At 47.8% G+C, this 25,947-nt stretch overlaps 1 protein-coding gene across 5 annotated transcripts in view; it reads left to right on the top strand.

Annotated features, from left to right (window-relative positions):
- The window catches only part of DYM (dymeclin), a 260,359-nt gene extending 238,319 nt beyond the window's left edge, over window positions 1-22,040 (top strand). For all 5 annotated transcript variants that reach the window (XM_080684272.1, XM_080684270.1, XM_080684273.1 and 2 more), the window contains one exon: window positions 19,741-22,040. In XM_080684272.1, the coding sequence (XP_080540398.1) occupies window positions 19,741-19,890 (150 nt within the window). In that variant the 3' untranslated portion in view covers window positions 19,891-22,040. The remainder of the gene's footprint in view (window positions 1-19,740) is intronic.
- Window positions 22,041-25,947: the final 3,907 nt, after the last annotated feature.

A 25,947-nucleotide genomic window follows, 5' to 3' on the forward strand; every position in this document is an offset into this window, starting at 1 on the left:
GAACCCCCAGACACTCACTGGTTCCATAAAGGGTAAACGAGTGAATCATTCTCGCTGTTCACCACTCGGAGATAAGCTTTTGTGAACTTGAATTGTATTTAGAGCATCGCGTCTATGGTTTCAATTGTATCCCAGAATGTTACAGGCTGGAGTGGGTGGTTACTTTAGTCGAGAGTGATCTTATTTTTCTCCATTTAGTTCTAATATGTTTGTAGCAAAAGACCATATTTGGGGGGAATGAAAGCAGTCTTTCTTTTAAATGTGCATGACAGAAGTTTCACCAGGAAAGTGTTAAAAAAATGTACCTTGTTCTTTTTCTTGTTTCTAACGACCTCAGCCATTAAACAAATATCAGTCTTATCAAATTAGTGCATTCGACATTCTTTCTGTCGACACAGATGAGAAATAATAGCAGCAGGCACTATAAAAAAAAATGCCTTCATCTGTGTTTTGCCATCTCTATCCCAGCCCTAAGCTATGGGATCTGAAAATGAAAAATCAGTCAGTATTTTAGTTCTTTGGACATGTTCTCCACATTCCCTCCTATAGCCTCTCATGGTTAACAGTCCCTGTTGAAGAAATACACCAAATCCAATATTGAGGGCTTTTCAGATCAGGATCTAATGGGGGACACGGAACCATATCAGCTCTTGATCGTTATATTTATTGATGGTGTTCCCACAGCCCTTAGACCTCTGAGTCCCCGAGGAAAGATCTCCAGCGTCCAGCGGCTAACATTGCTCTGTTTACAAGGCTTCTATTGCAGTAGGGATTGTCTTGCCTTTCGTTCATTTGTTCAGCTAGTGTTGACTGAGCAACTTCAACGGCACCTGCTAGAGGTGGTCCCTTAAAGAGCTTTCCTCTAGCCCTAACTGGTTTGGCTCAGTGGATAGTCAGCCTGCGGACTGAAGGGTCCCAGGTTCGGTTCTGGTCAAGGGCATGTACCTTGGTTGTGGGCACATCCCCAGTAGGGGGTGTGCAGGAGGCAGCTGATCAATGTTTCTCTCTCATCGATGTTTCTAACTCTCTATCCCTCTCCCTTCCTCTCTGTAAAAAATCAAATATATTTTTTTTAAAAAGAGCTTTCCTCTATAGGGGACACAGTTTCTAAAGCAGCATTCAAAGAAACAGCCTCTCTACTCTCTTCCTTTTCAAACGAGGAATCTTAACGTAAATTAGGGGATGCAAATGGCAAGGAAAGGAGCCCAACCCTGGACGGCTTGGAGATACCTTGATTTCTCTGAGTGTGGAAACCGCTGTGGACAGAACATAGACCCTGAAACAAGCGCGCCCCCCCCCCCCCACGCGTCTAAATGGAGAGGCGGGCAGGATACTGTAGGACTCCGCCAGCCGGGTCATCGTGGGCAGGCTGGCTAGCCCTCCCTGTGCACCAGTTTCTCACTCAAGGGCAGTCTCTCTCAGCTCCGCTTGCTTCCTGAGGTACCTGGAGAAATTTAAGAGAGACAATGGATGCAAAGTTCCTAGAATAAAGTAAGCTCTCAGAAATGGTTAGCCAGTGTTATTTTCCCACTTACCTAATGACCTCACTTTTCTAGATCAAAACCAAGAACTGGGCTATAAGTTGTAAGTAGTCAAAATAGGTGACTCCAAGTCCTTCTCGTGCTCTGTGTCACTAGAAGAGGCCCGAGTCCTTGCTCACAGCCTGATGCTCCTTGCTAGACACACGATTTTAACAAGCTAAGCTGTCTGGTTCCCAAGTCGGTAATAGGTTAGAAGCCCCAACTTCAAAGAACTGCTGCACGTGAGGACTTGGACAGTAGTGAAAACCGAAGGCCGCTTGTCCTGACATAACCAAGGAAGGAACAGAAAACAGCACGTGTCCACCTTTTCGGTGTCTCCTGAGAACTTACATACTATCAGGAAATGACACCAGAAGAAGTTGTAAGTCTGTAGAGATTAGGACCCGGAATAAAAGTTGGGGCAATTGTAGGACACCTGACTGGGACAGCTGGTTATCATCTCTGTCCTTGAGAAGCGTGTGGCCTCGTCTTTCAGAGCAGCTAGCCAAAGACCTACGCCCAAAGAAGACTCGGTCCCTAGTTCCCACTCTCCGAACAGAAAGGTTCCTGAGTGATGTGACTTAGCTGGTTGGGTGTTTGATGTTTCCGTTTGGAAGGAATCCTCGTAAGGCTCTTTTAAGTAGTACCTTAAGATACGATTTCATTTATAATAATTTACCATTTGTTCCCCATTTTTCGTGATCACATCAATAGCTCTGAAGGACTCAGCTACCTCATTTAGCTCACACATCAATTTGTCTAGAAAGTTCTGTGCTGTGAAGTGAGGCTGAGCCAGGTTATCTCATCAGGAGCTCTGTGTCCATAGCCAAGTTACAGTGATCTTTCCTTCGTTTTGTCCATGCCTCCTCACTACATGCTATTCTCCATATACTCAAACAGATTTCCCCGATTTCAGTATTTTTAAAAGACACTTTAATGTATGTATGGGTGGGGGGGGGTGCGGGAAATCTGTCCATTCCATGCAGATATATTCATGATTTCCCTTAGAGTTGACCCTGACTTTATCTTACAAGTGTACCCTTTCCACTCAAAAAGAGAGGATGGCTTGGGAAGTAAATCACTCCTGGAAAGGAGAGAAGAGAAGCCTCTTCCTTGTTTTAAATCTCCACCACACTTGTCCTCGGCATACAAGAGCCGCATGTAATTCAAGTTCTAGCCAAAGCAGCCAAGGGCCAGGCCTCCCAGCCCTGATCTCTGGGTGGGTCGGTGGGTTTGTCACACACTCCTCTCCTCCACCAACCCAGGCTAACAAACTGCTGAAGTGACGAAAGCACAGAGTTCTCTGGAGTTCCCTTCATCCCTCGGGAACAGTGTCCAGCTGTGCACTTTTCCTTCTCTAAGCCTCGGGGTTTGTGGGAAAGTGGTGGTGGTTTAAAGGGCGATGCAGGAGGAGCCAGGCACGAGCTTCTCTCAGGCCTAAGGAGGTGCACCAAAAGATGCCCTTCTCTCGGCGTCAGTCTGGAACAGAGAGAGAGAGGTTTTTAAGACCCCGTTTCATCCCCTTCATTTTAGGAACCGAGAAAATAAGGAGAACTGCCTTGTCACCCACCGTCGTAAGACTGGAGGGGCAGTGCAGGCCCAGCGCCAGGCTTGCTGACTCCATTTGTACTGTGTGACACTTCTCCTCATCAGGGGATGCTGGAACTTCTAATACCGGCTCAGTGACCCCTCAAAGCAGCCTCCAAAGTGATTGCAAGTCCAGCTATTACTAGTAATTGGCCCTCTGCCATTCTTTGCACAGAAAGATACCACGAGTTTTTGCCTGCTGTTGATGTATTTGTGTTAATTCAGTTCTTCTTTCCCTGACCTAGCCTCTTGATGACCAACAGAATGTCTTTGCTAGAGGGTTGCTTTTAGAGTCCTGTGTGACCCGTGAGTGACAGCACAGATCTCTGTGGGCCTTGGAGGAACCACATTCTCAGGCTGGGCCTCAGGGGCTCAGTGTTCTGGTACCATATATATTTTTAGAACTGTGTCTTGGAGTTGTATTTGCATGTACATTTGTGCCACAAGGCAATGTTTTCAACTGACAGACTGATTTTTTTATGATGTTATATATCTTATTTGGCAACACGTTTAATCTTCCAGTTTGAGAAACAGATGCTGCCCCTGTGCACCTGAATATGACATGGATCCTCACACAGGATAATCCTCATCCTTCCTTGTTCTCTAAACAGCACGCGAGTTCCCAGCTGTGGCCTTTGCATGCCTCACCCTGTGTTTCCCTAAGGACTCTTCCTCTGCTTCCGTAGCACTCATTATCTACAGCAGGTATTGGCTGCTTATCAATTGTAACACCTGATATAACGGACCTGTTACCTGCCTTCTTATATCTTTTCCACTCATCCTGGGACCCTGTGTACCACAGGCACACACAGCATGTTTCTTCATCGCGATGTGATGGGAAGGCATGGGTCTGCCCAAGTACAAGAAGCCACGCTGGCCAAGATGCGGGCTCACTGGTCATGAAGTAGGGTGTAACAGTGTCTAGGGAGGATTTGATAGAGGGGCCGGAGCAGGATAAGAAAAGCAATAGACAAAGTGTGATGTGGTTACTGAAAACCTTTAGAAAAAAACTGAATTGTACAAACAGAAAAGTTAGACACATCTACTAACATTGCATGAATGCACGCTCTGTTCTCCTGGGTATACCTAACGTGAGGGCATGCCCTTGCATGCCAGGAGACACATATGAGGATGTTCACAGCATCATTGTTCATAATGTCCATCTGCAGTAGAATTAATTAATAAATTGTTGTATATTCAGACAATAGAGTACTGGATAGCAGGGCAAATGAGTGAACCACAGCAAACCCAATATGTGTGAACCTCACTCACGGGATGCTAAATGAAAAAATCCAGATACAAAAGGTATATACTGTGTAATCCCACTAATAAGAAGTTCAAGGAAAGACAGAACTCAACTACAGTATTGAGGAATGCAGATGCAGGTGGTGGAAGTGTAAGAAAAAGCCATAAAGCCGCCCGTGGTGACCAGGGGCAGTGGGAGTGTTCTCCAGCAGACCAAGGGGTGGTAATAGGAATACTTGCCTTAGACTAATTGAATTGTCATATATTTGCGTATGGAAACTTTTCTGTATATGTGTTATTTTCACACTAGAAAAAGCCAAAAAGATGAGGGAGCCCATGAAGACTCATTTATTTAAAAAAAATGAATAAAGCGTGTGATAGAAATGTTAAAAAAAAAAAAGCTTTCAATGAACAAAAAAATTTTTATTAATATGTAAGATTTTTCTTCATGTTTCCATTTGCATATAAAAATCAAATTATTTTTCCCATTTTTTCCTCTCCTAAAATATGATCTGTGCCCACCCACTCCCCCCAAAAAAGATAAGAGGAATATATGTTAAAATGTTAAACAGTTGTTATATTGGGTTGGAACTAATAATTTTTTTAATATCTGTTTTAAAATTTGTCTTAATTTTTAAAAACACACCCATTACGAGTGCTACTGTTAAAAAATAAGTGTTGGTAAGGATGTGGGAAAATTAGAGCCCTTGTACACTGTTGGTAGGATCATAAAATGGTGCAACCACAATGGAAAACAGTCTGGAGGCTCCTCAAAAAATGATGATCCAGCAGTTTCACTTCTGCTTTCAAGAAGGGTCTCAAAAAGATATCTGCACACCCTTTTGTAGCAGCATTATTCGCAACAGCCGAAAGGTTGGCGAATGGTTAAAGAAATTGCGGTGCATACATGCAGTGGGATAATTATTTAGCCTTACAAAGGAAGGGAAGTCTGTCCCGTGCTACAACCTGGATGAACCCTGAGGTCGTTATGCTAAGTGAAATAAGCCAGTCACCAAAGAACGAGTATTGTATGATTCCACTTACAGGAGGTACCTATGTGTTCAGATTCATTGAAACAGAATGGTAGTTGCCAGGGTTGGGGGAGGGGAGAATGAGGAGTTCTTTAATGGGTAGAGTTTCAGTTTTACAAGATGAAAAAGTTCCTGAGACCTGTGTTACAACGTGAACATACTTAACACTATTGAATCGAACACTTAACATCGGTTAGGATGGTAAATTTTATGTGTGTGTTTTTACCACAATTTTTAGAAAGTGAGAGAAAGAAAAAGCTGGCCTAGGCAGTGTTAGAAGATGTTACGGTGATGAATGTATGGACTTAGGAGTTAGTGTAGTTAATGGTTTTAAAGCAAATTGGAATGGGAAAATAAATTACATCCCTATTTTCTCTCAAATAAAGGCCCGAGCCTTCTGTGGGTATCTCAGTGATGTGCTTTTCGAAGAGCCCAGAGCTAAAGCTTGCGATTTGTCTGGGAGCATTTTCAGACAATTGGTATTTTTTAGTTATTCTCTCTGACCTAGCAGTGAATTAGCTAAAAAGTCAATTTAAGTATACCTTAAACAGTTCAGCACTTTCAGAAATAAGAATGTAGGTATTTTAAATTGAACATGTGATTAAAAATTTTGAGAAAATAATTTGTTGATGGCTTAGCAACCCAGAGAGATTGGGCATCTGTGTTGTTAAGAGTTGTTATTTAGTTATGACTACAGATTAGCACTAGGTGTATAATAAGTAACGAAGGGGTTGAATTGCAAACCTCATTTGAAAGTAGAGAGAGAAACTAGAATTTTGAACATGGGAAAAATTAGAACTAGACTTATTTCGATGGCAGATTTAGAAATCTAAACAAGAAAGATGTATATTTGGAACACGGTGTTCCAGAAGATTTATTAATAGATCTTGATACACACTTGCTGGAGCTCAAATACACGTTAGCTTCTCTACATATAAGCGCAAAGCTAAAAATTCCCTTGCATCATCAGCCTAATAGAGTTTTGTATTATTTTTAATTCAAGTCGGATTTAATCAAATAGATCATAGCTGAAAAGTCAAAGTGGCCCCCAGAAAATGAATGTGAAATTTCTTACTCTTAACCATTTTTTTATGAAATACAAAATCTATTTTCAGAATTATGTATTTGATGTAAATGTTTGCATGTTTATTTTCAAAGGCATTTTCTTTATAAGTGATAAATGAGTTTGGGGAGAATAGGATAAAAGGAGTCATTTAAATAATCGAAATCTCAGAAGGTAATTTTTATTTATCAGTGAGAAGGTTCATGAAACATTCCAAGTTGAAGTCAGAAAATTTCTATTTCCACGCTGGAATCTGCCTAAAAACGCTATTTTTCTGGGCATTGCAGTTGTTCTGATATATATGGTTTATGATAAGGTTCTATATATAGGCTTATAAACTATAAACTGTCAGTTTATTCTAAGTAACAAATCAAAAACCTAGTTTTGGGGGGAGGGACCAAGTTTACTATCTCCCTTCTAAAGATGGAATTACTATTGTTTTTGCGCACACGACTCTTCATATTTTTCCCCAATGTCTGAAGTGCTTCCTCCCTGCCAAAACTCACCCCTTTCGCTCAGGACTTAGAAATTGATCATCTTCTCAGCAGAGCTTTCCCCAGCACGGTGCCAGCCCAGCTGTCGGAAACCTCACCCTCGGCATTACCACCATGGCGCAGTCCTGGCTCCTCTGAGTCAGGGCTGTCCTAAACCGCGCCCAGCTGGGTTCTGGGATCCAGTGCCTTTCATCTACAGCTCCCTTTAGTTCTGTCTGTATACTCATTTACTTGCAACCTGCAACTTTAATACAACTTATTTCCTAAGCTTTCTGTAGTAAAAGGGAACTTTAGACATACGTGAGAAACACGTTGCTCACCTTTTGTGGATAATTCAGAATCTTGTTGTGTTCCCATCATCCTTCTAATGTGCGTCCTGCACAGGCCTGGGAGGTGTGGGAGACCCACAGTCATCCTTCCCGTGTGCGTCCTGCACAGGCCTGGGAGGTGTGGGAAGTCCACAGTCATCCTTCTAATGTGCGTCCTGCACAGGCCTGGGAGCTGTGGGAGGCCCACAGTCATCCTTCTAATGTGCGTCCTGCACAGGCCTGGGAGCTGTGGGAGGCCCACAGTCATCCTTCTAATGTGCGTCCTGCACGGGCCTGGGAGCTGTGGGAGGCCCACAGTCATCCTTCCCATGTGCGTCCTGCACGGGCCTGGGAGGTGTGGGAGGTCCACAGTCATCCTTCCCATGTGCGTCCTGCACAGGCCTGGGAGGTGTGGGAGGTCCACAGTCATCCTTCCAATGTGCGTCCTGCACGGGCCTGGGAGGTGTGGGAGGTCCACAGTCATCCTTCCAATGTGCGTCCTGCACAGGCCTGGGAGGTGCGGGAGACCCACAGTCATCCTTCCCATGTGCGTGTAGCACAGGCCTGGGAGCTGTGGGAGGCCCACAGTCATCCTTCCAATGTGCGTCCTGCACAGGCCTGGGAGCTGTGGGAGGCCCACAGTCATCCTTCCAATGTGCGTCCTGCACAGGCCTGGGAGGTGTGGGAAGTCCACAGTCATCCTTCCCATGTGCGTCCTGCACAGGCCTGGGAGGTGTGGGAGGCCCACAGTCATCCTTCCCATGTGCGTCCTGCACGGGCCTGGGAGGTGTGGGAGACCCACAGTCATCCTTCCAGTGTGCGGCCTGCACAGGCCTGGGAGGTGCGGGAGGCCCACAGTCATCCTTCCAATGTGCGTCCTGCACAGGCCTGGGAGGTGCGGGAGGCCCACAGTCATCCTTCCAATGTGCGTCCTGCACAGGCCTGGGAGGTGTGGGAGGCCCACAGTCATCCTTCCAGTGTGCGGCCTGCACAGGCCTGGGAGGTGCGGGAGGCCTGGGAGCACACAGTCATGTAGTGGGAGGCTTCCTGGGAAGCGGGTTGTTTTTTTGCAGCTTACTGAACGGGTGCTTGTTCTCTTGTCCTAAACACAAGTGTGCTTCAGTGGATGTCCCAGTGAGTAGGACTGCAGTTACGTTGCGGGTTCGCCACCCTGGGAAAGGGGAGACGAGGCAGGAGTACGGCCTGGTGGCGGCAGGGAGTCCAGTGCAGAAAGCTCCTACTTGGGAACTTCGTTGCCTCCTACCCTCAGGTGAAGTCAGGTTACCTAAATGGCTTTCCGAATGTCCTATCATCTCCTTCCTGTCATCCACCGGATTTCCCTACAAGAAAAGGAAATCTTGCCCGGCTGGTGTGGCTCATGGTTTAGCGTCAATTTTGCACCAGGAGGTCGCTGGTTCAAGTTCCAGTCGGGGCACATACTGGGTTGCGGGTTCGATCCCCAGCAGGGGGTGTGCAGGAGGCAGCTGATTGATGTTGCTGTTTCTCTCTCATCGATGTTTCTATCTCTCTCTCTCTCTCTAAAAATCAATTTTCAAAAAAAATTTTTTAAAGAAAAGGAAATCTATTAGGAAGAATCTGGAAATGAAATTTGCATGCACATTTCTGAAGGGGGGGTTAAGTTTTTCTACACTTTGTATAGAGAATATACCCTCCCCCCTCTACTGGAATCAGGACTCTTGCCAAGCATTCCTGTGTCCCTATCATTCAAGAGTGGAATGGGGGGAGGGGAAGGACGCGTGGCAAAGAGCGTGACCACCCGTGCGTTCCGTATTTGGGAAACAGCACAGGTCCTGTGAGGCACCTTGTGTTCGATCCATTTACACTTTCATCTCTGGAATCTTAAGGGCTTGCTGTTCTTCCCCAAGCACACCGGCGGCAGTTTGCTGGCTTCACACGCCGTCCATCCGTCACTGCATTTGCAGTCCTTGGAGATCCCAGAGTCAAGGCCTGGGGCTGAGCAGGCATTCATCACAGGGCTTGAACTTGAGCGAGATAAGGTGCACTTCATAGACGCCAGTCAGCAAGCCAGTCGTGACGACCTGTCTGTCCTTGTTCCTCAGCCATTCTTCCTGCTCTCTGAATATTGACGGGCTGATGACCAGATTGTGAAAGGGACAAGACCACGTAAAACTTCTCCTTCCAGAAACAGGCATTGGGACTCTCTCGCAGGTTGTTTCCCCTTTCCTGACTTCTGACGATGGAGTCAGGAGAATCAGAATTTCGATAATTCTTCCAGGCGGCAGCTTAACCGGGGCCGGGAGGCTATCGGGACTGGGGCTCATGTCAGCAGCTGCTGCTGACCTGAGCATAAGGCTGTGAAGTCAGCTACAGGGACCCTTTCCCAGAGGCGCGCGGGGCCAAGGAACCATGTCACAAGATAAAGGCTCATTAGAATGGAGCCAGGCTGAGGATGGGAACAGACTTTTATTTGTCGGCTCCATTGTTTCTAGTGAAAAACAAAAGTAACAAAGGTTATTGGACTCGAAACATATGACCATCGACAGAGGAGACTCTGGATTTATTTCTGGATCCGTTGCTTCTGAGCCCTGTTTTCCCTTTCTGGGGAGAGGCAGCTGGGAAGAGTGCCGGGGCTGCCGCCTCGCTTCCACCAGTGGCATTGCCACGTCTCCTTCCTCATCCTCTCCTCTGCCCCCACTGGCATCTCTCGGTCAGGCCTCATCCCTGGTCACCTAGACCCCTGCACTAATCCCAGTTCCTTCTCTCCTAAGAGTCTGCTTCCCCCTCCCAGTCCCAACGGGTCACATTGCTTCCCAAGTAATCCTCAAAACCACGTCCAGGTCCCGCTCACCACTCGGCTCACGCGCACTGAGTGGCTTTCCTTGGCACAAACCGAAGTCTCCGTGGCTTCCGGAACCTGCCTCTCACGCTTTGTTTCACTGCACTTCCCATCTTAGTCCCTGGTTTCCACACGGCCTGAGCGCCGCTGCCTTGGGCACCTGGGCCTTCTCTGCCTCCAGGCCTGTCTTCTGTTATTTCTTCTGCCCGAATGCCCTTCCTCCCACCTTCACATGCCTGAACCCTACCCATGGTTTACAGACCACCCAAATGCCGCCGCCTCCTTGAAGCCTTACTTGATGCCCCCATTTAAAGTAATTTCTCCCTTCCCTGGACTTCCATAAATTACACTTATTGGCATAGTGTACATGATACTTGTCACGTCTGTCTTATTTTTTATAGATGTCTTAGCTCCATGCCTAGGTTATAAACACCTTGGTGCGGTCTCTATTCTTTCTGCTGTCTTCTCTGGCAGTGGTTTTCACTCGGAAGCCATCAAGAATTTTTTCAAGCTACAGAGTAGCCTGATCAGATTTCAGCATTGCTCACACGCCCCTCACTGCCCAAGAGCTCCTCAGAGAGGGCAGGGCATGGGAGAGTTGGAACTTTTTCCTTGCCTGGCCAGGCGTCAGAATAATTCCCTCTGCCTGGAATGCTTTCACACCTCTCTGCTCTCCTTCAAGACCGCCAGACCCACCACCTCGCCAGCCTGTCCTGACTACTCTCGTCCCCAGGGTCTGTCTCTCTCCTAAGCCACCATAGCCTCTGGCAGGTGCGATCTTCCTCACTCAGCCACACCTTCCCTGGAGCTGTAGGTGGCACATCATAGAGCCTGCCTTCAGCACACTTGTATCCGGGAGCGAGTGAAAACGGTGTACAAACCCACATCCAGTCCAGGCACCGTGGGGGGATCGTACAGTCACATGCCTGCGGTGGGCAGGTGCCCAGGCACGGAAGAGGACCGGGGGGTGCGCTTGGCAGGGGCTGATGGCTTGTGTGAAGCGGAGGAAGCAGGCGAAGCACGGACCCGTGTGTGCACATCCTAGGATCCACCTGCTCAGAGCCCGCAATTAGTGCACTAGTGTCCTAACAATAAGGTACGTGGAAGAATTCCTTCTTAGTGGTTCTTTCTCCACCTCGTTCACCTTAACTCTCCGAGTAATTGTTAAGTTGCTTAAGGGCAAGGACACGTCTCATATTTTTTATGATACAAAGGGTCACTCTATAACTGAAATTCATTCTCTATTGGGTCTTTAAAAAGTAGAACAAAAAGCTCTTGCTGTTTGATAATATTATAGGTTAATATTTAGGGATGGAAATTATATAGTATTCCAGATTGCACCAAAATAATTCAGAGGGGAGAAGTGTGAGGGATGAAACAAGAATGGACATGAGTTGATGACTTGTAGCTGGTTGATGAGCCGTTTCTATGTGTATGTTTGCACTTTTCTCTAATCGAATGTTGGAATGTTGGGCCTTTGTTGATACTGGGTGAGCCATCCACTTAGACTTCCAGCAGGGCGCCCTCACACTCAGTGCTGGGTGGCAGCCCCCTGCGCCTCACATCGTGCGGCTCCGGCCCCGACCACCGAACCACCAGGAAGACAGCCAGACTCAGCCGTCAGGTCGAGGCCTTGGTTACAGTCACAGCCAGTGATGTATGGGGGCCCATCAGCCAGATGGCGAAGAAGGCCATTGTTTTGTATCCACCATTGTGTTAAGACGCCGTATTTGTTAAAGCAGCAGTGATTATAATTAAAATGTAAATATTAATACAAAGGAAGGAAGGATGCATGGGTGAGCAGGTCACCTTGCAAGAGGGATTTAATCGGAAGTTTTATCTTAACACATCTTTCTTCACCAGAAGGTATTTTGTATGGAGAAGCCACGGAAGATGTCTCAACAATGTGACTGACTCTTGCAGTAAGCACAGCATTCCTTCTTCCTTAGTCTGCTTCTTTTGAAAGTAGAGCAGTTTTTTTTTAATCCTCACCCAAGGATATGCTCAGAGAAAGGAAGAGAGCGAGAGAAGAGAGAGAGTAACATAAATGTGAGAGAGAAACATCAATCAGTTGCCTCCTCTACTCACCTCAACCAGGGCTTGAACCCGCACCTTTTGGTGGACGGGACAAGGCTCCAGTCAACGGCGCTGCCGGCCGGGGCTGGGATCTCGCCCTCAGAGTGATGAGCCCCAGGCAGGAAGGCAAGCAGTCCCAATCACTGTGGCTCCCCGCTGGGCCAGCTTTCAGCAGCAGCAGTTCTGCCAGGAAATTCTCTGCTTCTGCCCTTCACCTTCCACCTTGAATCGAACCCCAGCCTCCTGCGCTGAGCGGACTGGTCTTTGAAACACATGCTTTGACTCAGTAATGCGGTTCAGTCTTGAGGAGTTGACACATTTGGCAACTTCAGCTGCCACCTCGAAACTAATGACTTTTAATTCTAATACTATCCCCGGCCTAGTCTCAACGCCAGGCTCGCCAAAGGGGCACACTTGTCATCCTGGCCCTTGAGGCCCCCCTGCCTGGTCTCCATCCCTGTATTTCCCATGTCCCCCCCTTTCCCTCACCCCATTCCCCGCTGCCGGCCTCCGGGGCTGTCACTGGCCCCACAGGACTTGCCAGACCCAGAAATGGACCCTTGAACTCACTGTTGCTCGAGAGACACTCCAGGTGCAGTGCCAGCTCCCCTGCCCCCAGCCCCATTCCTACATGTCAGAACCCATCTGTCGGGGTGTTTCTCCAACTTCCCCTGCAGCAGGAGAGCCTGTCCTTACTGCCTCCTCCTCCTGCAGCCCACCAGCCCCCAGAAAAGAGGGGAGCTTCAAGCTCCTTTTCAGGACCCCCCTGACCTGGATCAGGGGAGAAGGGCCTCGCCGGGACTTTTGCTCCGGCTTCACACTCTAGTGGGCTTCAGACTCCGGCTGAGATGTGACCATAAGTTTGTGGAGAGCTCATCCCAAATGTGAGTTCCACCTGAAATTGTATCCACCTGTTTTTCTAAGGCCTCTCTGCCACCAGTCACAGACGTTGCTGGTGTCACTTGTAGACACTCAGAGGTGGCAAGACAGTGTCCTGAGTGTGATGTGGTTGGTCCCTGGCCTGAGCTTTCAGGATAGGGGTCTGCTTACCTTGCAACTCTCTTCTCGGGTGGAAACTTACTCCCAGCAAGCCCCCCAAGACCCTGTGCCTGGCCAGCCGTGGTGCCCTGACACGTGCAGTGCAGTGACTGTCTTCCGAGCGGCCCTCATCATGGGCTTCTCCATTTTAGCTTTGGATTTTTTCATCTGTAACTTTTATTAAGTGGCCCTTCATAATTTTCTATAGTTTGAATTTAGGTTTTCATTAATTTTGAAAGTAACTCACATAATATACTAGTAGAATTATGCCACATTACCGTTACTGTACTCACAGACTGTTGGATGTCTTTTTGTCAGTTAAGTAACAATATGGATACATCTGTAACTCATTCCCTACACACAGAAGAGCCTGTGGCTCAGGCTTGCTGAGCCCATAAGTTAGCTGAATTAGTTTGTGGGTGTTTCCAGATTTGTCAGTTCATTTCTCCTAGAGTTTGCTGTCCAGGCCCAGGTAAACTCTCCCCACCCCAGTGATAGCCAGATCCACGTGGGAGAGACCATGCGCCCACTGTCCGTATTCCTCCTCCTAACCATCATGCGCTAGAGGAGGGCGTCTCGTCCCCGTCCTCCTCCACAGCTCAGCCAAGCCTCGTGTGTAGCTAGTGCTCCCCATGACCAAGGGTCGCCACTTGGGGACTTGGTGTTCCGCAGCAAGAGTATTTGAGGAAAGGAATGGTAGTGGGGCTGACAGTCACCCCCAAGTCAGCCCTGGGTTTTAAAAAAGGTGTGTAAATGCTTACCCTGTCTCACGGTGGGATCTTTAAACCAGCTCACTTCCCACCTGCACAGAACCCCTCCCCCAAGCCCTGTGTGCACTGCTCGCCAGAGCTCCCTCTGGCAGCCTGACCCCCCACACCTTCGGGGGTCACGAGTGTCTCTCCACGGACCATCCCCCGTCCCTCATCTACTCAGAGGCTTATTGTGATCTTTCAAAGAGTTCTTTTTCAATCTGAAATTATTTTTTTAATAAATCTTTATTAAAGATTACAGGTGTTCCTCCTTTTTTCCCCCATAGCTCCCCTCCACCTGATTCCCCACCCCACCCCATGCCTTTACCCCCCACCACTGTCTTCATCCATAGGTGTAAGATTTTTGTCCAATCTCTTCCCGCACCCCTCACACCCCTTTCCCCCTGAGAATTGTCAGTCCACTCCCTTTCTATGTCCCTGATTCTAGTATACTCATCAGTCCATTCTGTTCATCAGATTTTTTATTCACTTGATTTTTAGATTCACTTGTTGATAGGCATGTATTTGTTGTCATTTTGTTGTTCATAATTTTTATCTTTACCTTTTTCTTCTTCTTCCTCTTCTTAAAGAATACCCTTCAGCATTTCATATAATCCTGGTTTGGTGGTGATGAACTCCTTTAGCTTTTTCTTGTCTGTGAAGCTCTTTATCTGACCTTCAATTCTGAATGATAGCTTTGCTGGGTAGAGTAATCTTGGTTGTAGGTTCTTGCTATTCATCACGTTGAATGTTTCTTGCCACTCCCTTCTGGCCTGCATAGTTTCTGTTGAGAAATCAGCTGACAGTCGTATGGGTGCTCCCTTGTAGGTAACTAACCTTTTTTCTCTTGCTGCTTTCAAGATTCTCTCTTTGTCTTTTGCCCTTGGCATTTTAATTATGATGTGTCTTGGTGTGGTCCTCTTTGGATTCCCCTTGTTTGGGGTTCTCTGCGCTTCCAGGACTTGTAAGTCTATTTCTTTCACCAGGTAGGGAAAGTTTTCAGTCATTATTTCTTCTAGTAGGTTTTCAATATTTTGCTCTCTCTCTTCTTCTGGCACCCCCATAATTCGGATGTTGGTACGCTTAAAATTGTCCCAGAGGCTCTTCATATTTTTGGATTCTTTTTTCTTTTTGTTTTTCTGGTTGGGTGTGTTTTGTTTCCTCATATTTCAGATCTTTGGTTTGATTCTTGGGGTCCTTTGATCTACAGTTGAATTTCTGTATATTCTTTATTTCAGACAGTGTATGCTTAATTTCTGACTGGTCCTTTTCCATTTTTTTGGCATTCTCATTAAGGTCCTTGAAGGTCTCACTAAGCTCCTTGGAGGTCTCATCAAGTTTCTCAGTGGTTTTTAGAAGATTCTTGAGTAACCTTATAAATGTGGTTTTGAACTCTATGTCCAGTAGTTTGCTTTCCTCGATTTCTTTCATTCGTGACATGTTTCTTTGTCTCCGCATTTTGCTGCTTCCCTGTGTTGATGGAGTGGCTTTCTGTGGTAGGTGACCAGTGGTTCAGCCTATCACCTGAGGTGGACACTCTTGGTGCACCCCTTTGTGGGCTGAGTGCAAAGTCTTGGTGTAGTTAAGCCTTGATTGCTGTTGGTACACTGGGAGGAATTGACCTCCAGGCCAATTGACTGTGAGGACCCGCTGTGTCTATAATGGAAGAACTGCTATACTGGAGACACGCTTATGGTGCAGGACTTGTTTCAGTGGGGCTTTGGTGCTCACTGAGTCTGCCTCTTGAATGTGTCACTTACGGATGTGAGGAGTTGAAATCTGGTGTCGTCTCACACTGACCACTAGGTACACTGGCTTCTGGATCTCCAATGGGGTGCTACTGTCTTAGGCCACCCAGCAGGAGCTACAGCAAAAACTACAGTTTTCTCCTCTTTGCTTGGGGTTTGGAGGTTTTGGAGCTGTCTGACCAGAGCTGCAGTTTGTTAGGTTAAGCTGCAATAGGGCAGACCATTTATATGCAAAAGCCGCTGCATGGAGCTTGGGTGGGCTTGTAGATTGTGCAGGGCGGGGTCTCAGGGAGTCACTAGGCTAGGGCATGGCAAACAGCAATGGCTGCCAGTCGGCCTTCTCTGCGTCTCTGCGTTTCCAAGTCCCCGCATCCCGCACCCCAGCGCAGTAAACAATGATTGCTGCGCGCAGCTCTGCAAACAAGCCACCCTCACTTTCCGACCCGATGGCAGACAGCCCAGCTTCTCCCCGTAGGAGTTTGTGTCCCTAGCATCTCCCCAGAGACTGGAGTTCAGAGTAATCGGAAGCTTGTCTCCTTTCGGGTTGAAAAAAGCAGCGCACCCAGTCGCCCACCGCCAGCCTGATTCGCGCACCTCCCTACCTCAGCTTTTCAGCACTTGTGCACGTCTCAATGCTCTTTTCTCTTTCCTTCTAGTTGTAGAACTTCCACTCAGCCAGCTTTCCTGTGGTTCTGGGTGATAGATGTTTTGTCTTTTAGTTGTAGTTTTGAAATTGTTGTGCGAGGCAGCAGTTTAGGTGTTTACCTATGCCGCCATCTTGGTTCCTCCCTCTCAAAGAGTTCTTTTTAATGTGCTATGTAGCTATTTGATTTTAAATTGCACTAAGCTTTCTGGAGCCGGGCCAGGTGCTTGCTCGACTTCGGGTGCTATCTGTGTAATCTTTGGTGGAAGGGGGAAAACGCCATTGAACTTTTTGTGGTAATAAAATTATTGCAGTTGAGCCCTACATCTGTTCACTGCACTTCCTGTGGGTTTTCACCAGATCACATGACTGACAGCAGAGACAGTCTTTAAAGCGTTTGGTCTGCTTGTTATACCTGAGTCTCAACCACCAAATCAGACCTTTGCTTTGTCTCCGGGCTGGGCGTCCGGATGTCCCACTGCGGTGGGTTGATTCACTGGAGCTGATAAAAACATTCCGGCCAAGCTTGAGAGTCTAGCATTACCTCTGGCTCCAAATATCAAAACAACAGGATTGTTGTCAGTAGCTCTGGACGGAAACCAAGCTCCCAGCCTGAGAGACGGGTTTTCTCTCCTTAGCTGAGTCACAGGACAACTGTCTTAGAGGGGGGGGGGCGAAGCCCGCTGCTGGCTCACTTCAGGTGAATTCTTGCCATAACCACCAAACCAAAGCCCCACCCCCAACCCCGCCCTCCGCTTTCCCAGGCCCTAGTGGTCCTCAGGACACCCCCCCCCCCCCCCCGTTGTCACCACCTGGGGCCCACAGTGGCCTGAGAATTGGAGAGAAGATGGGTGGTCAGCGCTGGGCAAGCCTGGGAGGGCCTCGAGGCCTGGGCCCTGCAGCAGGGACTTGGTTGGCGGAGTCAGGAGTGAAGACGCTCTCTCGAGTGAGGAAGTGGGACTTCCCTCGGCCATCACAGGATGGCATTATTGTTCTCCCCGGCTGGAAAAGGAGCATAAAGGAAAGAGTGACTCTTTCTAGGTTGTTGATCTGACATTCGGACTATGACATTTCTTGGACTGAATCCTGACAAAATGTGTCCCCAGTGTCATCAGTGCTAAATAAAACCTTTTGTCTTCCTTTTCCTTAGCTCCCAGGCTTCTGCGACAGATTAGAGCACTGTTTGTTTAGAGGTCTGTTTAAAGCTGGAACCATGCTGCCTCTCTCTCTAGATGTAGTCGGCTTGGGGGAGGGGCGGGCTAAATGCAGCTCGGGCACAGCTCGCCCGTTCACACTCAGGTTGACCGAATGGTGTTTTCAAAACTCCTGGAAGACTTACGCCTCTTACTCTCCGTTTATAATGTCCCCAGTGCACTCTTAAAGGACGCGCTGCAGGAAAAAGGAAGCTCTTACTTTGCGCTTTCCCGTGTTAGCTTAGTGTAGTGAGTCCTAGGGACGTGCTTCTGTTTTCCTTGCTCTTGATGCTTTATCCCCCTTTCTGGACCTTGTAAGTGCTGATGAAAAGTTCCAAGAAATAATGTCCCGCCGCTCACTGGTCCCTTGCGGAGAGAGGAGTGTGGGGGTGCGTGGGCCACCTGCAGCGTGCAGGGTCTTTGAGTAATAGAGCCCTCCTGGCCTTGCCCTTGGTTCCTGTGTTCAGTGGTGCACCCTCAGGAGGCAGGCACAGGCACCCAGCCTGGAGGGGGGAGGGCGGGGGGGCCTTCCCTAGCTCTCAGGCCACAGCAGCTCTACACCTCCCATGTGTCTTGGTTTTAAGCGGTCGGGGTGACATTGGTTCGCAGAACCGTACAGGTTTCAAGAGTACAACTGAGACTCGTGCCTCTTCCTAACCGAGCAGTCGTCAGAATTTCCCCAAAGCCATGAGGACAGGTAAACCTAGTCCCACCCCAATAGGGCTCCTTAATCCAGTGAGAAGGAAGGCTCATGAAAGCCTTCTCTTTCCCACCCACCCCCGTGGAGATGCAGAGGGTAAGTGGCCTTGCATCCCGCCCTAAGGCCTCCACAGGGAAACCCCAGGTGTGCCACAGGGCTTCGCCTCTTAGTCATTTTGATTTCTACCGGGAGTGCATTTACTGGCCACGGTACCACATAGAAACAGGTGTTAGACTCCCGCTGTAGGCAGTGTGGGGGTTGACCTCCCGAAACCACCAGCCCTGCACTTCCCCCCACCCCTTCTCTCCGCATCGCTGGAGAGGTTTTCTAAGAAGTAGGACTTCCTCGTTATTAGGGGATACATTTCTCCTTCAAACACAGCCCCATCCGTTCTTGGTAACTGACATCATTCTGCGTGTGGTCATGTTTTAAGGGCCCGTGTGGCGGGTTCTGTCTTGCAGTGACAGGGCACAGAACTAGCCCGAGGCCTCCGGGGGCTGGGAGAATGGAGTTCAAGGACAAAGTGCTAGGGTGGCCGTGGTGACACTTTTCAGACTGACTTTCCCGCTCAGACCTCGGCTTTGCTCCCGACGACAGCCCAGGCCAGGTGCCCAGAGCAGGCCCCGCTGCCCCTTCCATTAGTGGGGGGGCCGAATGGGCCTCGGCAGGACACTGGTGACCGACCTCGAGCTGCACGGGAACACTGCAGACGGCCATGGTGCAGAGCGCGGCTGGTGGCGGCTGGTGGCTGCACCCTGTTGCTACAAATGCCAGTTTTTCACAGACAAGAGTATCATTATGTTGCTGCCTGTAAGACCCCTGATTTCATGACAAAGACTTACTGCCACCTCCAAGAGCCCTGTCCCCTCACACCTGGCACCCATGCCAGCCAGAAGCAGCGGAGTGTGAGGAGGCTCGTTCAAGATGCCAAGGGCCTGGGCCTCCGAGAAACCGCCCAGCTGCTTGGCAGTTACGGTGCTGGGGTAGGGGATGCCCGGGGACTTCCTGAGAGGCTGGCGAGGAAATGGGTCCCTGGGTGGCCTAATGGAGGCCCCGCCAGTCAGTGCTGGAGGTAGTGCTTCCCTCCGCTGACCAACTGACCCTCGCAGGAGGTGGCGAGCTGCGCTGTGCAGAGCAGCTGCCACCCCGGATGCCAGCGCTCCACCCAGTCGGTGCCTGTCCACTGTCCATGCTTAGGCATTGAGCGGGAAGGCCCTCCTCTCCAGGGTGACAGCCCTGAGAACTAAGTCCCACGCAGGCCCCGTGTCACCGTCTGATGTGCCCGTCCTGCCCACCCTTTCGGGCCCCTGCTCCTCCCGGGGTGCCAGGGGTCACGTGCCCTTCTTGCAGGAACTGCATGTTCTCAGGAGCCCCGTGGGAGCGGATCTGAAAAAGCCCCAGAGCTCTCAGGCCCCGTGGCCGCCTCGGGGAGGGGCTCCCGCACACAGCACCGCGGCGGAGACGCTGCTGCTGCTTTCGCTTCTGCATGGAACTGTGCAGTTATGAAACCGTCTTGTTTCATTGCAGAAGTTTCCGGAATTGAAATTCAAGTATGTGGAAGAGGAGCAGCCCGAGGAGTTCTTCATCCCCTACGTCTGGTCCCTGGTGTACAGCTCGGCCGCCGGCCTGTACTGGAGCCCGCAGGACATCCAGCTGTTCACGATGGACTCCGACTGAGGGCAGCCCCCGCCCCGCCCCGCCCCTCCACCAAGCACCTTCTAGTTTTTTCTTTCTGGCGAACAGACCTGGGAGATGGCCTGGTGTGTCTTCTGTTAGAGGATCGGGAAACGGGCGTGTTTCCCTCGCACACTCGGATGTGGAGCACTGGTGCCCATTGGCAGTAGATCACTCGGCTTCGATTATAGTACAAAAAGGGGGGAGAGGGTCCACAACAATAATAAATATCCAACCTGCTGTCCCACATGCAACTTCCTTTATTTCTAAACCAGAATCAAGAGCTTTTCCAGGAACCCGCCGCCTTAGGCATGTAATACTTCCCCAGGACATACAATTTTTTTGCATGTTCAAGATTTTTGTTTTAGTCGTGTGTGTATGTATATGTGTGTTTCTTTCAACACTGAGAAATATCAATCTGAAACGATGACAAGACAGGAATTAATGAGGAAATGAAGTCGTCTGTGTGGTGATTTAATAAACACTGTGCCCGGCAGTTGGCTAAGCCTTTAGATCCCCTGCATCTCCCCCTCAAAGAAGGAAACGGCTCCTCCTCAGGCAGCCCCGATTGGCCTTTCTGTGGATTTGGCCTCTGTGCTGTGGCTGAATTAAATCGGAGTCTAGTACAAATTAAGTTAACCCACTCCGTATTAATCATTAGGGAAAGAAAGCTTCATTTCAAAAGCAATCTTTTTTTCTTCAGCCAGACTCATGGGAGAAAAAGGAGACCAATTTGATTAATACAGTATCCACAGGAGATGAAACACGTTTTTCTCTTCATTTCTGACGTGGTTTAAACTCACTGGGGCCTAGATGGCCACGCTGGGTCCCTGAGCTGGAGGAAGGCCTCTCCAAGGGAACCGGCCAGCGGCCCTCAGCCCAGCGGCCCTCAGCCCAGCAGGGCGCTGAAGGTGTGGGCGTCCTGGCGAGTCCCGTTCCACGTCCGGTCGCCCCTGCACGGTCTAGATGAGAAGCCAGTTTCATGCACCAAGACAAAAGCACATAATTCCACGTGAGACAGCATCCGCTTCAGCCTGCTGCCGGCCCTCTCTCAGGAAACAGCTTCTCCTGTCCCCGTGTCCCCGGCTGGAGGCCTGGTCCATCGCAGTCTCTGGAAAAGGCTAAAAGCCCTGCCGACACGTTATGCACGTCTGTGTGTCCACCCGGGAAAGGCCTGGCTGCTCCATCTCCCAGGCCTGTGAGGTCGGCTGGGCGGTTTCATCCCCGCCCAGACCAGCGCTGAAACCAAAGCTCCCACGTGGGAAAGGATTTATAGCTTTAATTTGTTTCGGAAGCATTTGATTTGCTTCCATGAAACCAAAATGCTGAGGTGTTATCCAGCATCTAGAAGGGTTCCGGAATCTGGAGAAGGGGCTGCGTGTAAATTAATAAAGAGACTAGACATGAAATATAAATTTGGAAGGCATTTTGAGGAACCAGAGGAGACCTAGCTTCAGTAACCAAGTTCTCTGAATCTCTGGACCCCTAGCTTTTTTATTAACACAAATTGTCCTAAAGCAAAGCAGATATACATATCAAAGGTTAAGGTCTGGTATACAGTAGGCATTGTCAGGTTTGGGGAACTGCCTTGGCTGTCAGGCAGCAGGCAATAATATATGCAAATTTTTAGGTTTGGGGAAACACTTTCAGCTATTCCAGGAGGATTCCAGCAGGCAATAACATGATTCAGCCCTGCTGAAGCCTTAAGGCCCACCAACCTTCTGATGAACTTGCGTTTATGACATGCTGGGATTAGCCTCCAGCACCAAAACACAAAATCTCCAGAGCATCACGTGGGGTAGCTGAGTCTCTGTGGGACCTGAGAAGTGTCCTCAGGGCTGAGGGCTAGGCAGTGCCACGGGACAGTCACTGGGCTGCAGGGCCGTCAGCTCTTGTGACTAGAGGAACCCCAGTCTCCCTGGCCGCTTGGCTCACCGAGGTGCCCCAGAGCCCCGACTCCTTTTCCCCACCCCCCACCCCTCTTTCATCACCGCACAGCACAAGTGCCCACTGGCCTGCAAGCCCAGCAGGGCTGCGGCCTCAGAGGCAGCGTGTGAGTGACGTCCCACATGCCACTGCACAAACCCGCCAGAAGCTGCTTGCTTTTGTGAAAGATGTATTACATGACAATAAATTTAAATGACATAATTGAATTATGCTTGCATTAATTTGTTAGTAAATTTTTTTGTTTTCCACAAAGTAAAAATGTGTAGAATGAGGCCATACAGGATCGTCATGTGTTAGGAGGGAAATTAACATCTGATTTCATCCAAGATACGAAGCTGTTACTGCAGTGTGTCAACTTACCAACCAAGGGTTCTGCCACAATATTTATTTTTAAAAGAACGTGCCCCTTTCACTAGCACCTTACCTTTCAAGAGTTCAAGGACTGTACAGAAAAGCCTCAAAAGCAGAACTGGTTCCCACTGCCGCCCACTGAGGCCGGTGCTGGGATCTGTGAACAGCAGCCTTGCCACGTTGGCATCTCGGCGGCCACGTTCAGCAGTGCAGCAGAGCGGGGCATGGAGCGCTCAAGGGCGAAGGCAGAGGAAGGAAGGAAAAGAAGGTCCCTAAAGGTGAGGCATAGAAAGCACACTGCACACAGTCCTTTCCTTTGAAAGGAAACCGCAAGAGCTGGCAAAGCAGAAGATGGAGAGGCCAGTACATAGGACCAGCATCCATCAACATCCAGCAACTTCCTTGAGCTTGTTAGGGTACGCCCATGAGAGACGTTTGGGAGGGGGTGCTTTTGGGCTCTGAATTTCTTACTCTGGCAACAGTGTCTTTTAGGTTCTGGGGAGCCAGGGTCTCACCTTTGGCATTAAAGCTCTCTGCGTAACTGAGTCGCTGTGTTTCCAGGGCCGTACATTAGAGCTGTGGTACTTGCTGACCCTTTAGAGGCTTGGGTTTGCAGGTCAACCCTTTGGGTCTTAATTCCTTCCTAGGTACCATGCCTACAGTTTCAGTAGCTGCCATTTTGATATTAGGGACTGGTCCTTGGGCTTTCTGGTGCCAAATTCAGGGTTAATCCAGTGTCCCACATCACCTCCAGGAGCCCAAGAGGTCAGGGTTTCCATTCTCCGGTGAAGAGCCAGCTTCCTCTGAATTTGAATAGCTGAGGAATGGATTATAGCACAGTTCACAGCAAATAATTTAATTTTGTTTTTTAAGAACTTGAAGCATAAAACTGATTCTCATTAGGGCATATCCATTTGGGATCCCCCCATCCAAAACAAGGGAGAGTCGTTGGGAATTCCCTTCCCCTTGAGCAGGGCATGCTAGTATATGGCAACCACTGCTCTCCTGACTCCCCAGGGCTGTCAGAGTCCCAGCTACACTGCCTCTGGAGTTGAAAAGGCCTCCAGAGGAAAAGCAGTCCCGTGCGACTGAGCAGGTGACACTTCACCAGCCTGTTGGCTTCGGGATCACTGCAAACAAAAGATTTAAATATTTTGGCCAGATTCCCAAGGTGTCCTTAGCTGGAGGGTTGGTTGGATTTCTAGTCCTCCATGACTATCAGTAGACCATCCTTCATGGATTCTGTGAGCCAGTCCCTGGATGTGGATCCAGGTGAAACCAGGTGACTAGTGTCCCCAGGTGCCTAGCACATGTGCATTCTCTCTGGAGGAAGCAAACTATTACGTACTGAATGTTTGTATACCCACCTCCCAACTCATATATTGAGCCCTAACCTGCAGTGTGATGGTATTAGGAGATAGGGCCTTGGACAGGTGATTAGGTTTCGATGAGATCATGAGGGTGGGGCCCTCATGATGGGATTCGTGCCCTTAGAAGGAAAGACATGGAAGAGATTTCTCTTTCTCTCCACCATGTGAAGTTACAGCAAGACCATCATCTATAAGCCAGGAGGAGTGTTCTCCAGGAATCATATCATCCAGCCTTCAGAGCTGTGAGAAATAAGTGTATGTTGTTTAAGCCAGGCAGTCTAGGGTATTTTGTTATAGCTTCCCAGGCTGACTAAGACAGGACTCAAATTATTTCTACAACGTTACAATCAGAAATATCCAGGTATATGAAATAATATGGATTAAAACCATCAGAGAAAAGAAAACATATCCAGGGTGTCTGCAGAAGGTCACAGAATCTGAAACGGCTACGCTTTCTGTATTCAAAGAAGAAAATTTTCTAATTTTCTGGTGGCCAAGAAAATGAGAAACTGTAAAAAGGGACCAAATAAAAGTTCTAGGACTGAAACATACTATAGCAGAACTAAATAATTCAGTGGATGGATTCAAGAGCAGGTTAGTCACAACTGAGAAGAGAGTAAGATGAGCAATCAGGGTCTAAAAGATAAATAAAGCGTAGGAGACATACAGGACACCATGAGAATGTCTGACCAAAATGTAGTTGGAATCTCAATAGAGTAAAAGAATGGGATGTTTACATAAATACTGGGCTGAGAACTTTTCTAAAACTCATAAAAGATATCAAGCCATAAATTCAAGAAGCCCCCACAAATAAGTGCAATAAAACAGACCATCTAAACCTAGACACACCATAGTCAAACTTGAAAACCAAAGAAAAAAAAATTTTAAGATCCCAGTGGGAGGAGTGAGGGACTTCTCAGCAGAAACAATGGAAGACAATGAAGTGGTACCTTTAAAGTGCTAAAGTGATTGCGAACCTAGAAATTTCTAATGGGGGAGATATCCTGAAAGAATGAAGAAAAGACATTTTTAGACTAACAACTAGAAGAATTCATCAGCACACATATCCTAAAGGAAAATGAAGAGTGTTCTACGGGCAGAAGATGCTGATCCCAATATAAGGATTGACAAGCAATGAAAGTGAGAAGGGCACAGGTCCACATAGACACTGGCTACGTAAGACAACTGTGGAGTTTTAAATAGACATGGAAGTGCTAAACGTAAAGGTATGGGGAAGGCTAGACAGAGCGTGTGTTCTAAACCCCTTGCATCATCCAATAAGAGAACTTAAAAATTCCATTTAATATTAGATTTTGATAAGTCAAGGATGCATATTGTAATAACTATTAGTAAAAGGGTGTGTAACCTTTTAGATAATGAGAGAGGATGAAATAATTCAGTGGACAGGTTTAAGAGCTGCAAATAGGATAAGGAGAGAAGAAAAACAGGTGGGACAGATAGAAAGCGGGTTGTAAGATAATATGTGCCCAATAAATTCAGTTTTAAAAAAACAATATGTTATAGATTCATTCCTACAGCAAATGGGCTAATGCTCCAATGTTGACAAAGATTGACAGGTTTGCTTTCAAAACAACCATATGCTGTTTAGAATAAACACTTTTAAGAACTTAGAAATTTTGAAAGAAAAGGGTAGAGAAATATATACCCATCAAACAGTAACTATAGGGAGCTATAGATATATTGTTTTAAAGTAAACTTTAAACCCAGCCACTGTGGCTCAGTGGTTAAGTGTCAACCTATGAATAGTTCAATTCCCAATCAGGGCACATGTCTGTGTTGCAGGCTTGATCCCCAGAGGGGAATGGGGGAGGCAGCTGATCAATGATTCTTTCTCATCATTGATGTTGCTCTCTCTCTCTCCCTCTATAAAATCAATAAAAATATATTTTAAAAAATAAATAAACTTTAAGGCAAAAACATTAAAAATTAAAAGGGTCAATTCAATTATCAGAACTAATTCTAAATTTTTCACTTGATATAATCTTAAAATATATAAAAAGATATATTTTAAAAGTTGATAGAACTAGAAAATTTAGGCAAATAAGCAATTATAGTAAGTTTTTAACATATCTATTTCAGTAATTGATAGAAAAATAAGCATATAAACATCAAGTTGTAGAAAATTAATGCAATTAGCAAACTTGGCCAACTGTATACATGTAGAACACTACACTCAGCAGCATAGTTTCCAAACACAAATGGCACGACACCAAAATTTGTATGCTGGGTTAATAAAACAAGTCTCAACACACTTCAAAAGAATTAATTCAGAGTTGTATGAAAGGAGAGAAGGTGAGCACTCCCCTTGACAAGGATGGAAGAGGCTTTTCTGCCTAATAACACGCATACGGTTAAGGCATTGCCACCTACT

This window comes from Plecotus auritus (assembly GCF_963455305.1).
Source record: "Plecotus auritus genome assembly, chromosome: 8".
Lineage (NCBI taxonomy): Eukaryota > Metazoa > Chordata > Mammalia > Chiroptera > Vespertilionidae > Plecotus > Plecotus auritus.